This window comes from Diabrotica undecimpunctata, chromosome 8 (assembly GCF_040954645.1).
Source record: "Diabrotica undecimpunctata isolate CICGRU chromosome 8, icDiaUnde3, whole genome shotgun sequence".
Taxonomy (NCBI): Eukaryota; Metazoa; Arthropoda; class Insecta; order Coleoptera; family Chrysomelidae; genus Diabrotica; species Diabrotica undecimpunctata.
In genome coordinates, this window is record NC_092810.1 from 107,643,874 (window position 1) to 107,663,135 (window position 19,262).

The following is a 19,262-nucleotide window of genomic DNA, read 5'->3' on the forward strand; positions in this document are numbered from 1 at the left end:
ATTGCTTTTATGACAAGTTAGAAAATTGTAATAAGTTAAATTATAAATATTAGGGAGTAGCTAACTGTTATATTAATTATTCTATTAAGTTTTAAAATTTAGTATTGACATATGACATTTAACATTATTTTCTTGACATTTGGTACATACCTAACAATCAATTTAGAATTTGTTTAGCTTTGTTTTTAAAAAAAGGGTAACCTCTATGCATAGTTCCGTTTAAAAGATATTTTTCATTTGTATATTTGTATTTGTATATTTGTATATTTGTATTCATTTCCGCTATGAAATGTCGCCCAACAATAATTTAAATTCTTATAGTGTCTGCAACGTCTAGAGTTGTAAATCGATAGCACCATTGTAAGTCATTGTAAGTTGTATTTTGTTGTTATTATTATTTATATTTGTAACTTTTTATGGCGAGAACAATAAATATGTAATTTTTTCCCTAAACCAAGAGTATTATTTCCTTTAACAATATTCTAACCCCTTTTTGCATTTTTTAGGAAAGAAAAGTCTCTTTTCATCCAGCAGGAAGATTCTTGTAAGCGGCGTCCATTTTAGGTAGCTTAGGAACCTTCTTGTGTTGTTTCGTCCAGGAGATCCATGTAAGTACCCCCTTTTGATTCACTTTTTGTAGTTACTTCATTCCAGTCCCCTTGTTTCATTCATTTTCTCACGACCCAGCTCTCCAAACAAACCAAGAGCAGCTGTTCGTAAACTTTTCGGTTTGCTTTGCTTACCCTATCCTAAACCCAGCAATTTCTGTCCCAAATTTTTAACCCCCTATAGTAATACGCAAAATAACCGTGACAATGTTGACTTAGTTTTTCATCCATTTTGTTTGTTAGACAATATTTAGTTTGAGCTTGTTGCATGGTGTTGACTATTTGTTTGTTCAATACATTGATGTCTGTTGTTGTTGTGTTTTTAATGAATTATCAATATATTTATAGAATACGGGTAGTTGTGGTAGAATATCAAAGTAGAGTTTCAATAAAGATTGTGAAAAGGGTGTTTACTTATGAGGAAGAAGACTAATTAGTTCAATATTGTCTAAAAGCATCCAAATTTCACTATGGCATTTGCAAAGAGTACTGTCTGAAGTTAGCATACAAATATGCAGATATTTAAAAAAAAAGCTTACAAAAGTTCTTGCGACATAAATAAAGCTGCTGGCAAGATATTTTATTACTGTTTTATCAAACGACATCAAAATCTAAGCCTGCGAAAACCAGAAGCCACAAGCTTGGCCCGTGCTACAGCTATTAACCAGGCAAAGGTTTCTTCGAGCTTCTAATCAGTTTTTTCTTAAAGTTAGTTAAAGACCTTAGCCAGAAGGTTACACGAACTTTACTTTTTTTACCAGTTTTTTCAATTATACAGAGACTTACTGCTTCAACATAATTTTACTTCTGAAAATATATACAATGTATACCGGTCTGGGTTATCTACTGTACATACGTTTACCCCCAAAAGAGGCACACAAGTGAGCAATGTGACATCAGCCTTCACTATTATTGCTTGTATCAATGAACTAGGAAATTAGGTGCCTCCTTGTATGATATTTCCAAGAGTGCAATTTTAAGCCCCATATGATTAACGGCGCACTCCAAGAAACATTGGGTCTTGTTACTCCCAATGGGTGGTCCAATGCTGAAAAGTTTGAAGGTTTTTAAAACCATTTCATAAAACATGTCTGATCCAATGTGAAAAACAAAGTGCTCCTAATCATGGACAATCACAAGAGTCACTTGTCTATTAAAATTAAAAATTTGGCTAAAGAAAACGGCGTAGTCAGGTTTACATTCCCTCCTCATACAAGCTTGCAATGATTGGCTTTTGCATCATCCAGGAATGCCACTCACTATTTATAACGTTATGAAGTGTTTTGTTACTGCTTCTTCTATGACGTTTACACATTTTAATATACAAACTTGTTTTAAAGTGACCCAAATATGGCCATTTAATGATATTTTTGAAGAACGCGAGTTTTTAAGCTCTTTTGTCACTTATAGACCTATGCTGGATGAGGAAACTGTTTCAGATGAGCCAAACATGGTGTCAAACACAACTAATTCTCAAGTAAATGTAGCTTTACTTGGCCCATCTAATCCGCTCAACGGTCAACAGCAAATGAAAGGTAATCTAGCTATCACGGAATCTTGAGTGTCATATACATCTACAGGTGCAAAATAATGTACTAAAAGAGATACTCTATTGTAACCAGAAGTCGTTCGACCCTACCCAAAGGCTCCGCTAAGAAAAACAAAGTCTCGAAGCAGAAGGGGTAAGACTAGGTGTTAACCGATACACCTGAAAAACATGAATTAGAAGAGTTAGCCGCAAAGAAGAAAAACCGAAGTAAAGAAAAAAAAAAAGAACAAACTGGTAAGAGATTTTGTAAGAAAAAAATTACGAGTCTAGTTATGAGGAAGACATAAATCCAACGTTTGAGAGCGATAACGACCCATGTGCCGATATATAAGTAGAAAATGACTGACCGGTCAGTGCCACGAGAAAAATCTCATTTCTCTGGACTAGATACTCGAGGAGGATAGGTGTTTCCTCTACGTGCGCTGCTGCATAGTCTTACATAATATCTACCGTAGTTGCAAACGAAATGTCAGAAATTTCACACCACTACATATAAGCTCCGAATAAAATGTTTTATTACAAAAATTATACACTAAATGAAAATCAACATGATCAAATAGTCTTTAGAAAATAATAATACCTACTTAATAATAAGAAAATCTAAATATATATGTACTAGTAGAAAATAGAGTATAAAATATGTATTCTTAGTACTCGATAACAGACTGTTTCTAACCCTAACTAAACTTTGGAAAAAAATAAAACTTTAGAAACTGTTTACAGTTTTTGCAGAAAGGAAGAGGTATAACTCAATAATGTGGGGTATCTTCACTTATGTTGCTGTAACATGAAGTATAGTCGATTAAAAATATATTTGTATAAGAATATTTGTATAAAAATAAATTTTATATAGAAATTTTATATTATAGGCGACTTTAATGCAAAAATTGGGGAAGGTCGACGAGGTCAGACTGTAGGTCTTTATGATCTAGGATAACCTAACGATTGAGGACAGGGATTGTATGAATTTTGTAAAGAAAACGATATGATAATTGCAAACACCTGGTATAAACTATCCAAGCGATGGCTATACAATTGGAAAGCCCCATTTGATGATGGCAATAATCCTGAATCCTCAAGAAATCAAATATATTATATTTTACTACATTTCCTGGGACAGATATTGGATCTGATCATCAACCACTTGTAGCAGATATTAAACTAAGGTTAAAACGAATTCAGTGACAAGAACCAAAAACCAATTTACTTAACGTTGACGATATAAACATAAAACATAACATTAAAAAAGAATTTAACAACAGAATAAAAAACATTGAATAACAACTAGAACTATGGAGTGAATTTAAAAACCAAGTTAACGAAATCTCCACAAACAATGATTATAGAAAAAACTTAATCAAGAAAAATAAATGGATGATAGAAGACATCTTCAAATTAATGGAACAACGTTGACTGATAAAATCTAATGAAACAGAATATAGACACCTGCAGAGAAGAATAAAAAAAGAGATCAAATTAGCCAAACAAAAATGGATGAGAGAAAGATGCGACGAAATGGAGGATATAATATCTAAACACGACTTATTTAATGTGCACAAAAAACTAAGAGAAATGAGTAACATATTTAAAAAACGAGTTCCCTCTATACTTGTTAGTAATAACAGTGATAACAAAATTATTGTAAATGAGAAAGAAATAAGAAAAGAATGGCAGGTGTATCTATCAGAGTTGTTTGAAGATGACAGGAATAATATTGCCGAATTCTACTAAAACTGTACTGACGGCCCAGAAATTATGAAATGCGAGGTAGAACACGCTATAAATAATGCTAAAATTAGAAAAGCTTGTGGTCCAGATGATACACCAACTGAATTACTAAAACTAATAGAGGATGATAACAAAAAAGTTGTAGTAAGACTAGTAGAAGTAATTCAATATATAACACCGAAGTGATTCCCACAGATTGGCTCAAATCCATCTTTGTCGCAATACCTACCCAAAAAACAAAATGCGAGAAAATGCTCAGAATATCGATTAATTAGCCTAATGAGCCACACTTAAAATTTTCCTAAGAATACTTCACAACAGAATTAGACGCAAATGCGAAGAAGATCTCGAAGATATCCAATTTGGTTTTAGAAATGCTATGGGAACCAGGAAGGCACTTTTTGCGCTTAACATCTTATTACAAAAATGCCGTGACCTAAGGAAAGATGTATTTGCATGTTTCGTGGACTTCGAAAAAGCATTCGATAAAGTACGCATGTAAAATTAATGCAAATACTGAAAAATATCGGAATAGATGACAAGGATATTCGTGTCATTAAAAATTTGTACTGGAATCAAACTGCTATCGTAAAAATTGGAGATAACTACACCGATGAAATCTCCATACAACGAGGAGTCAGACAAGGTTGCATTTTGTCGCCAACATTGTTCAATGTTTACTGGGAGCAGTTATTTAAAAAGACACTTGAGAGACAACCATATGGAATAAAAATCAACGGAAAACTACTTAATGTGATTAGTAGACTTAGGCAAATATGCAAATTGCATATTTTGCATATAATGCATAAAAAATGCAAAAAGGTTAAATTTTGCATATTTTTATAAAAGTGAGCATAAAGTGAATATAATTTGAAAATTTGGTGTTAACTATATATCTTTATATTCAAACTTACAGATAGTGTGAAAATGCCAATATTTAATTTTGTTTTATAATCACTTGGTATTCAAATTCTTGGTATAGTAACTAATAAAAGACAGCGGCTTATAGTTTTGTCACGTTTTGTGCTGGAATTAAGGGTTTGTGTTTGCCAGTTTATGTCTCTAGGTAAAAATTTTTATTTTGATCGTCAGTTTCACTTGGTTTCACTTTTGTTGTAAAATTGGAGGCGTAAACAACGTGTATTTCTAATTGTGAATAATTATTGTGCTTTGAAAATGACGAAAATAAGCAATGTTTCAACTTGGATAAAACCTTACAAAGAGCTACCTATGGATATGGATAAAGTTTATTGCTCCTGTTGTGGTAAAACCGTAAGTACATACGTATTATTTTTTAGTTTATTTTAAAAATTTACACGGTGGTACAAACAAAGATTTTAAAATTGGAGATTATTTTTAAGAAAAGTACCGACACAAGGCTAGTTCGCAATAAATCGATGTATTTTTTCTTTTTTCAAGCATTTTTGAAGCTCCTTGCGATAAAAAATAGGATAGATACCTATTTAAAATTCAAATCATTTAATAGTAAACTGAAAGATCGCTAACATTTTTTTTTCTAACAATAGCATAGTTTGCTTTAATTTTGCTAAAAACAAAAACATATCATACACTGGACTTAATTAAGTGCTTTTAATTTATGCTCACAGTATTTTTTCTTTAAATGTAAACAGAAAAGACCAAGAGCCTCTTGTAAATATTTGGGGGTTCTTCCTTCTTGCACAGTCATTTCTTGACATTTTCAAGATTACTACACACAATGAACAAGAACAACTACCCACAAGAAACTTTTAACGAAGATTTGTGTTGTGCATTAGTATTTTCTAATATACCGTTTTAAAAATTATCTAATGAAAACTTTAGTTGTTTTTTAAAAAAATATTGCAAACAAAACATTCCCAGTGAACGAACTCTAAAGAGAAATAATGTCAATTTGTTATACTCCTTAGTTATCCACAACATAAAAGCCGAAATAGGTAATAATTACTTTTACATATGTGTGAACGAGACCTCTGACTCGTCAGGAAAATACATTGTGCACTTATTGATTGGTGTACTTAGCCATAAAACCTTTCCAAAATCGTATTTTATTTCCTGTAAGCAAGTGGAAAAAACCAACGCTCTAACAATATCACGGTTCCTACAAGAAGCATTAACAAACTTTTTTCTTCTTGCTGCTGTGCCTAATGATAAATTATTGCTTATTTTATCTGATGCAGCACCATATATGGTGAAAGCAGGACAAAATTTAAAAAATATTTTATTAAAACTTGTTTAGCGCATGGAATAAACAGAGTTGCGGAGGAAGTAAGAAAAAAATTTCCACTAGTTAACAGTTTAATAGCGAGCGTCAAAAAGGTATTCCTGAAATCACCTGTAAGAATACAATGTTACAGAGATATGCTTCCTGCTGTTCCGCTGCCACCGCAACCCATTTTAACACGTTGGGAAACATGGTTGGAAGCAGCTAATTTCTATGCTGATCATTTTGTTGATTTAAAAACAATAATTAACCTTTTAACGGATGATAGTTGCCAACCATTTATTGGAAGCTAAGCAAGCCTTCTAAAATAACATCCTCCAACAGTAACTGTCATTCATAAAATCAAATTATAGTTTTGTCCAGAAAACTAGCTGTGATATTTTCAGAACCACATAATTTAGAACCATCTATTATAGTAAATTTGAAAAATGCCCCAGTTGATGTCGAAAGAAGTTTTTCTATTTACAAATATATGTATTCAGATAGAAGTCATAAGTTTTTATTAGAAAATTTTGAACATCATTTGATAATCTATTGTTACCACAATTCAAAATATTATTTATATGTTAAAATAATTGTATATGTTATGTATTTATAATATTGTAAGTATTTTTGTAAAAAATATGGTAAATCTTTTTTATTACATGCATATTTTCTAGATAAATATGCATATTTTGCATAAAATACTGCATATTTTTGCATAAAATACTGCATATTTATGCGCATATTTCATGGTTTTTTATTTGCATATTTGCCTAAGTCTAGTGATTAGATATGTAGACGATACAGTAATTCTGTCAGATAATATTGAAGGTCTCCAAATTCTGCTTGATCGTATTCACGAGGTAGGAGAGGAAATCGGCATTAAAACAAACTCAAACAAAACTAAATTTTTAATGTTTAGTCGTGACCTACATCCTGATGCAAAGCTTCAATTAAACGGAGTCCAAGTTGAGAAAGTTCACAAAATGACATATTTGGGAACTATGATAATGGACTAACTAGATTCAGACAGAGAAATAAAACATAGAATAGCAATGACTAAAACTACTTTTATGAAAATGAAGTCATTTCTTTGCAATAATCATCTCAGTATAGAACTAAGACAAAAAATGGTTAAGTGATATGTTTGGTCCGCACTTTTGTATAGTGCAGAAGTTTGGACGCTTAAAGTATCGATCATGAACAAAATTGAAGAATTGGAAATGTGGTTTTATAGATGAATGCTGAAGATACCTTGGACAGCAAGGAAAACTAATGATGAAGTACTAAGGAGCGTCAACAAAGATAGAGAACTGCTAAAGACTGTTAAACAACGAAAAATGTCTTATCTGACAATTATTTCATATTGCAGAAGATCGAGAAGCCTTCGCAATGGTGATCGCCAACGTCGGATAATTCTGATATGGCACGCGAAGAAGAAGAAGAATAGACAAAAAATAATTCTAACACTAGAACACTAACCATTCGTATTCAAATCAGCATAAAGTCTAACAATTTAAAAGTTTTTAAGCATACTAGTTCTCTCGTAACAAGGGAGGGATTAAATGCTCTTGTTGGACTACTAATATTTTCTGGAGCAGAAAAAGATAACCATCTCCATAGTAGAGAGATGTTTGATTCCTAAATGTCTGGTTCCGTTTGTAGAGCAACAATGAGCTGCGAAAGATTTGATTTTCTTCTACCTAATCTTAGGTTTGATGATAAAACCAACCACAAAAACTGAAAGAAAAAATATAGATAGGTTTGTCCCTATCCGGGAAATATGGAAGGAATTTATTTTTAATTGTAAAGAGTTCTATCGACCAGGTAGCTATGTAACTATTGACGAGCAGTTATTAGCTTTTAGGGGCCGGTGCCCTTTTATGATGTATATCCCGAATAAGCCGGCCAAGTACGGAATTAAAATTGTGGTGACTTGCGACGTGGGTACCAAGTACATGTTGACCGCAAACCCTTACCTCGGCAAACATACGCACACAAATGGAGAATCTCTAAAAGAATACTATGTTAAAAAGTTGACTGAAACTATTTACGGAAGTTACCGAAATGTCACAATGGACAATTGGTTCACTTCAGTGAACCTTGTGGGTACTCTTTTAAAGCCTCCTTACAACCTTACAATTATTGGTACTTTGCGGCAAAATAAACGAGAGATACCCCCTATAATTATTAATCTAAAAAACAGAGAAATCGGAAATTCAAGATTTTGCTTTGACCGAGAGAAGAAGTTAGTGTCGTATAAATCCAGAAAGAACATAACTGCTCCAGTTTCATCTACAATTCACGAAGGTTTAGCTGTTTGTCCAACTACTAAAAAACCAGAAGTAATATTGCACTATAACCAAACAAAGGGAGGTTTAGACACTTTCGACCAAATGTGTGGCCGCCGAAGTTGATCCCGAAAAGCTCCAAGATGGCTGCTTTGTATGTTTTATGCTATGATCAACATAGCGTGTATGAACTCTTGGATTATATATAATCATAATTTATCAAGAAATAAGCAGAAACCAATAACGAGAAAGGCTTTTATGTTAAATCAAAATCAACAACTCACAACATTATGGAATGCTTGAAAAGCGTTTTGTGATGCCGATTTTGCAACGCTCGGTGAAGCTTCTGATTAGCGATTTAATTCAAATTTCTGTGGAAGTTGCTGATCTCAATCAACTTTCTAACAAACATACTACATACTACATCTGTTCCTCCAAAAAAAAACCAGAATTTCGTCACTTCATTGCAATCACTGCAAACGAGCATTTTACGCAGAATACCGTGATCTTTGTTGCGTTACTTGTGACCTAGGTAAATGACTTTTGAATTTTTTTGCATATTTTAGACATATAAGTAAATGTTTCATATAAGTAAATGTGTTCATTTAAAAAATTAATTAAAATTTCATCTTAATTGTTTTACTTTTTTGAAATTGAAAAAAATCGTAAATATTAAGAATGGTTAGTGTCTAGGGGAGTGTAAATTAAGGTTAGTGTTCTGGGGTTAAAAAAGTCAAGCTATTTACCATGATTAATCAACGTAGTAAGGAACAATAATATGAAGAGATTAGTTAACGATACAATTCAACGTACAGATAGTGAGTAGAAATAGTCTCAAGCAGACGACAATTTAAGTAGATGAAACAACTAAAACTGTGGATCAACATTCTGGAGAGTAGTATAAAAAAGGTTGACTATACAGGGTTTCAAAAAGGTATGTCATAAATTAAATCACGCATTCAGGGGACAAAAATAAATTGATTTAATCCAACTTACCTTAGAACGAAAGTGTACACAAAAAAAGTTAGAGCCCTTTGAAATTACAAAATAAAAATTGTTTTTTTGCATTATCTCCTAAACTACTTAACATTTTGTAATAAAAATGGACACGTTACTTTCTTGTTCTGAAAGCATTTTTCATATAAAAGAAACAACAAAATCTAAGAGCACAGAAAAATTTTAACGGGGGTGTGCAGCCCTAAAGCCCCCCAAACTTTTGAGTACGTTTAAATCAAATGAATTTTGTGGCATTATTAGTTTAACACATTATTTTTAAAACTTTTTTGCCTCTTATCACTTTTTCAAAAAACTAGTTTTTTCCTAGTTGGCCATAAAATTACAATTAGTTTCTACGGATACAATAATTACAAACAGTTCCATCAATAATAGACAATAATTTGAAGCTATCATTTATTGTGTGAATAAGATTAATATTAAAAATTTTGATATTACAATGGCCTACACATTTCAGGAAATGATGCAGATGTGCATTTAACTTTGGGTAAGTTGGATCAGATTAAATTATGATTTCAATAAACTACCGGGAATATCGTAGGTGAATGCCTTGCAGCCGCAAGGCGTTATGCAGTAAAATACCCCAATCGAAATACACCCGATAGACGATTATTTCTGACCATTGATCGTCGCTACATTCCAACCGCAAGTTGCTAGCAATAGTGGTCGTCCAATAATGGATGCAACTGATGAAGACATTTTAGAAATCATTGAAGAAGTCCCTGGAACAAGTACAAGGGTAATAGCTGCTCAACTAAATGTTCCTCACGTAAGGGTTTGGAAGCGTTTGAAGAATCAGCTGCTTAAACCCTATCACTTAACAACGGTTCAAGAGTTATTGGTTGAAGATTATCCTAAAAGGATTTGATTTTGCGATTGGTTGTTACTGGTAAACACTCGAAATGGTAACTTTATTAGAAATATTTTGTTTACCGACTAGGCTACCTACAGTAGACATAGAATAACAAACCATCATAACGAGCACATTTGGGCCTACAAAAATCCTCACGCCAAAAAAACGACTCATCAAAAAAACGACTCATCACCAAAGAACTTTCAAAGTTGATGATTTAAATGGTGATAATTATTTGCAGTTCTTGGCAAACGATTTACAAGAGTATTTGGAAGAAGTGAATATTGCAATAAGGCAAATTATGTGGTTTCTACAAGATGGCGCTCCACCGCATTACAGTAATGAAATCTGGGAATACGTTTGAACGCAGTATCCTGGTCGGTGGATTGGAAGGAGTCGTGACGCACCTATTTCTTGTCCACCCAGAAGTCCAGGTCTTAACCACATGGACTTTTGCTTTTGGGGGTTTATGAAAGAGAAAGTGTATTCTGTAACAATAGAGGACGAACAACAATTGAGGGTTAGAATAATTGAAGTTGCAAATCAATTTCGTCAGAAAAATATGATTTTTCAGCGCATTCGGTTTTCCTTATTAAAACGATCCCGAATGTGTTTTGAAGAAAATGGGGGTCATTTTAAACATTTATTGTAATATTATATTTATAGAGGTTATAGATATTTTTTGTACTTGTTAATTCATTTAAGCCATTTATTTAGTTGCTCGTAATTTTTTCATGGTTAATGACAAGGGCCGTAACTCAATAAAAACCTGTTTTTTGAAAAAAGTATCAAGAGGCAAAAAAATTTTGAAAACAATGGTTTAAACTAATGATGCCACAAAATTTATTTGATTTGAACGTACTCAAAAGTTTGGGGGGATTTAGGGCTGCACACCCCCCTTAAAATTTTTCTGTGCTCTTAGATTTTGTTGTTTCTTTTGTATAAAAAATGCTTTTAGAACAAAAAAGTAACGAGTCCATTTTTATTACAAAATGTCATGTAGTTTAGGATATAATACAAAAAAACAATTTTTATTTTGTAACTTCAAAGGGCTGTAACTTTTTTTGTGTACTTTTTTGTACTAAGGTAAGTTGGATTCAATCAATTTATTTTTGTCCCCGGAATGCGTGATTTAATTTATGACATACTTTTTTGAAACACCCTGTATATTGAAACAAAAAAGCAATAAAACGACAGAAAGCAGGCCTAGCTATTCGTGCTCCTCGAGTTTTACATGCACTCTCTTATCAAGGCAAAAGCAGACCTGACTTTATCGCCTGTCCACGCTTTAAGAATTATATGATGTCGGAAGAGAAACTAGAGGATTTTATATATAAAGTACGTTGGTATATATAAAGCACAAATATATAAAGAGGCTAGTTAGTAGTAGAATTTAGGAAAAGATACAAAGGAGAAATAGTTTTAAGGTTACAAGAATGTTTTTAAAGAAAAAAGCAATGCAAGGACATTAAAGTAACCTAAGGGCAAGCAAAAATATATCAAAGATAACACAAGATGATTTTTTTATAATTTATAATATCTACTTACTGGTATGTCCCGTATTAGTAATTTTAGTTTTTTTTGGAGGGGTTTCGAAATTCATCCAGATTAACGATGGTAAATTCATCTCTTTAGCATTCTTTAGGTTAATATCTATAGGAGATTCAAAACATCCTTCGGTCATTGGTAAGTCTCTAATCCACATCAGTTTTTTGTACACAGAAGAAGAGCCATTTTGACTTTCTGTATCACTTTCTCTAAAATTTTCTTCGATTTCTAGTTCGTGTTCTCCGTCGGTTAAAGTACTTTCAGATTTATCATTACTATCGTTAATTTTGCTCATAATATGTATTGAATTTAATGATATGACAGTTTTTTAATATAAATAATTGTGCATTTACATGACATGACACATTTATAAGTTTTGTCATATCTAAAATATCTAACACTTGTCACTTTAATCGCTAAATTGTCGGTGTAGGTATCAAAATATAAGTAAATTAAAAAAGTCTGTTGTTTCATTTTATTTAGATTTATTTGAGTACTACATTTGAAGGGCTTGGGGGAAAAAGGTAACAAGCCACATAAATCTAAAAAATTAGATTTCCTCTAAAAGATACCTGTCAGTGTGCAACGAAACTGCTGATCAATTATTTCAGATATTGATAAAGAGATGGCGCCTCTATACGCGAATTTCTTTCTTAACAATTGCCAAAATTCAGAACTTTTTGATTAGAAAAGGAACATGCCAGAGGCGATTTTCAAGATGGATGACTATAAATTACGCCAATCTAAAAGAAAAGTTGATTTTGAGAGTAGTAGTGGAAGTAAATTCTCTGATTTTGATTCAGATGACGATCTGAATGATAAAGATTACAGTGTTACTGAAAGTGACTGTTCAACAAAAGGAGTTACACATATATTGGTGAGTTTATTTCTATGCGGCTTATTCCCTTTTTTAGCAAAATATTTTGTTATTTTTAAGCTTAATAGAAAATTTCATATTTTACCTATGTATTGAAATATGTATTGTTGCCTTAACGTACAATACGTCTACATAACGCAGTAATGTTGTGTAACTACAATGTGTAGGTACTGCGTTATATCTCTGGCTGCAGTATTTTTGTTCATATGCCTAGCAGAATTTCTACGAAAAATGTGTGTGGCTTATTACCTTATTGCAAAAAATTATACATCTTTTTTTTTCAGGACGAAAATGAGTCCAACGATCCCTCGGATCAGAAACAAGATATTTCTAGAGGTTATCTAAGTTTTCCAGAAAATTCAACGCCCTTACGCTGGAGAAAAGTTCATTCTAAGAAAAGGGACCGGGAGAAAACTAAAAGAAATCTAGGCCATGGGTACCAAACATACCAAGGGACTGAAATGGAACCTAAATCTATTGGAGAACCATGTAAATGCAAACACAAATGTAGAACAAGCCTGATGGGGAAAGAAAAAGAAATTTTTCATGCATATTGGAATCTCGGTACTCGACAGCAACAAAATAACTACTTATTTGCTGGAATAAAATGCATTCCCAAAAAAAGAAGTTACCCAAAAAAATCAAACGCCAAACATCTTGTAGAAGTGTATCATTTAAATATTATATAAAGATTAATGCCACCGACAAAGAAGTATGAAAATCTGAATTTTTGGCAGTTTATGGTGTCCAGCAGTCAAAAAAGCGAATATATAATATCTGTTGCCAAATAAAGGAAGGAAAGTCTACTCCAAAAACTGATAAGCGAGGAAAACATACAACCAGAAAAAACAAAATATCTGAAGAGAGAATTCTGTCCACCCATCGACATATTCAAGCAGTATCCAAATATTCCAGCCATTACAGCAGGCAAGATAACCCCAACCGCACTTACATCAGTCACGATTTGTCCATATTATCTTTATATACAGATTATTATATACCTTGGTGCAATGCCAAACATTGTCCCAGTGAAAGAAAATTATTACAGAAGAGTTTTTTGCTCGCAATATAATATAGGATTTAAACTGCCAAAAAACGGATACATGCCGAACATGCGATTCATGCCCCGCTCGAATCAAATAAAGAAAATGCTGAAGAATGTCAACAAATTAAGTTAAAGTTAGAGTTGCATCAAAGAAGGGCTGAGGCGATGCAATAGGACTCGATAAAAGAGTCTGCACATGCCAAATTAACAGATGAAAAGGAAGTAATTTCATTTAATTTACAACAGCCATTGTCAGTGGCGAATTTGACCGTGGGAAAAGCATTTTATTTGAGAAAGGCATGAATGTACAATTTGGGCATCCATAACTGCAGCAGAGAGCAGGGGTACATGTTCACTTGGACCGAAAATGTGGCAAAGAGGGGTAGTGATGAAATTGCCAGTGCACTACTAAAATATATCGAAATGTTCCTAACAAATACTGACAATAAAGAGCTTATCATTTACACCGATAACTTGGGGGTCAAAATAAAAACTGGGCTCTGATGTCAGTATATATGCAACTAGTCAGAGAAAAACAGTTTTTGGCTATCGAACATCGTTTTCTTGTAAGTGGGCATACGCGCTTACCCTCAGATCGTGATTTCGCCCTAATTGAGAAGAAAAAGTAATTTACGGCACAAATCTATCATTCCAATCAATGGTGTGACGTTATAAAAAAAGCCAAAAAAAACCAATCCATTTGAAGTTATCAAGATGCAACAAAAAGATTATATTTCCTTTGACGAGCTGTAAAGGCAAACTAACAAAAAACAGACGACAGACGAAAAAGAACCTTTACGTTTTAGTCAAGTTAGATGTTTTAGATTTGAGGCGGATAAACCCAACACAATGCTTGTGAAACACTTTTTAATTTGATGGAAATCGAATAAAAAATCTAAGAGATCTTCCTCCAAAATATACCCCATCTGTACCTCTTAACGAAAATAAGCTAAAAAATTTAAGGGAACTCATGCCTTATATTCCTTTAGTTTATCACGTCTTTTACGTTGAGCTGGTCGTTCGGCAACAGTCAACAGACCTCGCAGAAGATCCGGAAACGGAGAATTTTGACTTGGACGAGTAAAATAGAAACATCGTCTTAGATAAAAAAAAACTTAAAACAATGTTTTTGTAAAAAAGGAGTAAGCCACGTTGCTCAAGAAAAATATTTTTTCTGTTTTAGATAAGAGTTCCGTTTGTTTTTTTAGTTTTTAAACTGCTTATATTCAGAATAAAGCTTCATTTAAAAAAATATTGTTGTGTTATAATAAAAACTCTGATTTAAGGATTTGATTTAAAGTTTCAAACTAGGTTTTCTCCATTTTCTACTTTTGTGGCTTGTTACCTTTTTCTTTCAAGCCCTTCATTTAATATCGCGATGGTGTTTGCTTAAAAGTTGATAAAATTAAACACAGACTAGTGAAGAATATCTTTGCAGAATAAGCAGCATCTTTGGTCAGGCACACACGTACACACACGTACCTACTTTACAAATGTTCTTTCTTACGAAAACTACTAACGAACTACGCGGATTTTCTCGACTAACAATACTTTTTAAAAATTCATGTCTTTTTAAAAAGTCACTGGAGTCTGGAATCATCTGGAGTGGTCAATGTTTTATCTTTTCTACTTTTTGTAAAAAAAAGTTTTATCTTTAAATTTTTTTGTGAAGAGACCGATTTGTAAAAACCGGTTCGTATAGAAGTTTTTGGTTTTTATTCCTCAGTCTAATTGTATTCAGTGTAAGAAAATGCCTTGAGAAGACAGTAAAATTACCACCATGTCAGCGATTTTGACAGGGAAGAATTATTGCGTATAGAGATATGGGTTTGTCGAATCGTTTGGCCGTGGCGTTAATTGTACGGCAATGACGGTTATGCGTGTCTGTCGTGTATGGACAAGCGAAGGTAGAGGAACACAAAGAAGATTAACTGCTCAACCGAGGCGTACCACAAAGCGTCAAGATAGGCGCTTTAGATTACTGGCTCTGCGAGACCGTTTTGCTACTACGCGTCAAATTGCTGACCAATGGTTTGAAGTAGTAGGTAGACCTGTTAGTATGCGTAGACTATACTGCCATATTCGAGCCTTTGGACTGGTTTAATTCCGTCCACGACTAGTTGAATGACCACGTTGAATGCAAACCACTGTCATCAACGTTTGAATTGGTGCAGAGAATGGCAGCATTGGGTGGCAGAATGGCGTAATGTAGCATGAATCACGATTCTGTTTAGGAATGCATGATGGTCGTAGGATGGTAAGACGCCACCGTGGAGAGCAACGGGATATCGGGTTTGCTATTGAGAGGCATGTACACAGAACAGTTGGAGTAATGGTTTGGGGAGCTATTGCCTATGGTAGCCCATCACTACCTGTGTTTATTTGAGGCAATATGACAGTTGCGCGTTGTGTTGATGACATCTTACAAACCACTTTACTGCCTTATCTCGGCGGCTGTCGAGACGTCCTTTTTGAGCAAGGCAACGCGCGTCCCCATCGTACCACTTCTGTCCACTTTGTACCATCTTCCACAGACTCTGGCACAGTTAATATATGAAATTCAAGTTGCTTGGAACGAGGAGCCATAGGCAGACATTGATCATCTCATTTTGTCAATGCCTAGACGTATACAGGAGTGTATTCAGCTACGGGGTCGGCAAAGACATTATTAATTTTTTTTTGATTACTTGTTATTAAAAATTAAAAATTCTTGACAACGTTATTGTTTCATTCTTGATGTAAATCTACCATGTTGATGATAAAAAATTAAGTTCAAGAGATGATTCCTTCTGGGTGTAACACTTCTAATGTCACTGAGTATATATATATATATATATATATATATATATATATATATATATATATATATATATATATATATATAGTAAACCTAAAGCTAAGATTAATACTATTATAAAAATTAATATTAAACTCACCTCGAATCAATATCCCACTGTCAGAAATGTTCGCGCCAACTCCCACGCCAATCTACGCGCCAATCTACGCGCCAATCTACGCGCCAATCTACGCGCCAATCTACGCGCCAATCTACGCGCTAATCTACGCGCCAATCCCCACCCTAACTTCCACGCCAACCTATACCCAAGACACGTCACCATCGACGGTATAAATGAACCGCCTCCTATTCCCAGTGGTAGTAGTGAAGTGAATATTGATCAGTGTAGTAGTGTCTGGGGGCTCGGGAGACTAAGGTCTTTATAGGAGGGAGGAATTTATAGTCACTGTTTTAACTTTTTCTAACCAGTGTCAGAACCAGCGTAGGAGCGACTGATAAATTCCATGTGAAGGTAGAATTCAGTTTAGGCCAAAACAGTGGCCTAAACATTAATGAAATAAAAACCAAGTACATAAAGGTCAGTAAATCGACAGGGCAAAGAAACCTACAGAATCTGACAATAGGAGACTATAACATCGAAAGCGTGAAAAATTTTACATACCTAGGTTCACTAGTTACCGCAGATAACAATGTCAGTGAAGAAGTTAAGAGAAGAATATATATCGCTAATAAAACATATAATGGACTAATTAAACATCTAAGATCTAACAACATCACAAGAAGCACCAAATGCAAAATATACAAGACCCTGATAAAACCGGTCCTTGTATATGGATCAGAGACATGGACACTATCGAAAAGCGATGAAAACCTATTAGGCACATTTGAACGAAAAATCCTTAGACACATATATAAGGGGGTAAAGGAAAATGACATATGGCGCAAAAGATATAACTTTGAACTGTACACAGCATACAACGAACCCGAGATCATAACATCCATAAAGATCGGACGTCTGCGCTGGATGGGCCATGTTGAACGAATGTTGGAGACTGAAACACCAAAACATATTATGAGACAAACACCAGTAGGAAGAAGGTCAAAGGGAAGACCCAAACTTAGATACATGGAACAAGTGGAGCAAGATCTGAAAACACTTAAGATTACCAACTGGAAAAACAAAGCAAGGAACAGAACAGAATGGCGGAAAATCCTAGAACAAGCCAAGACCCAGAAAGGGTTGTCGAGCTACTGATGATGATGATAATGATGAAGGTAGAATTACATCAGGGCTTGGTCCTAAGTCCATATCCATTTTTATTAGTATTCTTCTTCTTCTGGTTCCTATCCGTTTCGGATGTTGGAAATCATATTGGCAATCATGACCTTGCTCGCTGCGGCTCGAAACAGCTCCGTTGAGGTTTTCTTAAACCATGTTCTTAAATTCCGCAGTCATGATATTCTCCTTCTACCGGGTCCTCGCTTACCTTTGACTTTACCTTGCAATATAGACTGCAGCAGGGAGTAACGGTGCTGATTTCTCATAACGTGTCCCAGATATTGCAATTTTATGCGTTTGATCGTAAACACAATCTCTGGTTCCTTCTTCATTTTTTCTAGAACTTCGTTGTTCGTGATCCTTGCTGTCCATGATATTCTCAGCATTCTTCTATAAAGCCACATCTCAAATGCTTCAAGTTTTTTAATAGTGGTGTCTGTAAGCGTCCATGCCTCCGCCCCGTACAACAACACAGAGAAAACATAGCATCTCAAATGTCTCATTTTTGTATCCAGGGATATGTTGTGACTTTTGAAGTTTATTAGTATTAGATCAGATAAAAGAGTGCCAAGGAGACATTCCTTGGTGTTTAATGTGTGCAGACGATGTGGTGTTAGTAGGGAATACTGAAACGAGATTAGAAATAAGACTGGAGCTGTGGAGACAGTGTCTGGAAGGACAAGGTTTCAAATTGAGTAGGTCAAAATCGAGAATTTAGAATGTCCATTTAAATATGGAGTTATAAATGCAAATAAGGTGGTAACCTTGGATAATAAGAACTAGCTGAATGAAATGGAAGGTGGCGAGCGGTGTATTGGGCGACAGAAAAATTCCTATGAAACTGAAAGGTATATTTTACAAGACGGCAGTGTTGTAATCCATGACCAGCTCTAATGTATGGTACTAAATGCTGACTAATTAAAAAGAAAGAAAATCAATGTAGCGTGTGACTGAAATGAGAATGCTAAGATGAATGAGTGGAGTAACACGAAAGGATAAAATCAAAAATGGGATATATGCGAAAATATTAGGAAAAGTTGAGTCGAGAGAGCATAGATTGAGATGGTTAGGGCACATTCCACGTCGAAATGAGAATCAACAATTCGAAAAGTCGCTGAATATCAGGTTCCAGGAAGAAAGGAACGCCCAAAAAGACCTTGTGAGAGACAGTCAGACAAGACTTATCATTTAATCATATAGGGATAAGAGCAAAGATGATCATGATAAAATATTTAAAATTTTTATTTGTTATTATAAGCTAAAACATATTACAGAAATAGTGCAAAATGTAAAGGATAAACACTTAAAGACAGATAGATTAATAAAGAAAAAATCATGGATGACATATAACCTTTTAACTTGCTTGGTTAACTTGGTTTGCTTTAATAACATTTTTCAAGGTGTTTTTATCAATATATTGGATTTTTTTAACAATTGGCAGTTCTTTAATTTCCTTCTATTTCTATTTTA

At 33.9% G+C, this 19,262-nt stretch overlaps 1 protein-coding gene across 1 annotated transcript in view; it reads right to left on the reverse strand.

The window, feature by feature from the left end:
* The window catches only part of LOC140448519 (carbonic anhydrase 2-like), a 35,647-nt gene extending 23,473 nt beyond the window's left edge, over positions 1 to 12,174 (reverse strand). Inside the window, exon 1 of the mRNA XM_072541602.1 lies at positions 11,795 to 12,174. Within this exon, the coding sequence (XP_072397703.1) occupies positions 11,795 to 12,089 (295 nt within the window). The 5' untranslated portion in view covers positions 12,090 to 12,174. The remainder of the gene's footprint in view (positions 1 to 11,794) is intronic.
* Between the last annotated feature and the right edge of the window lie 7,088 nt (positions 12,175 to 19,262).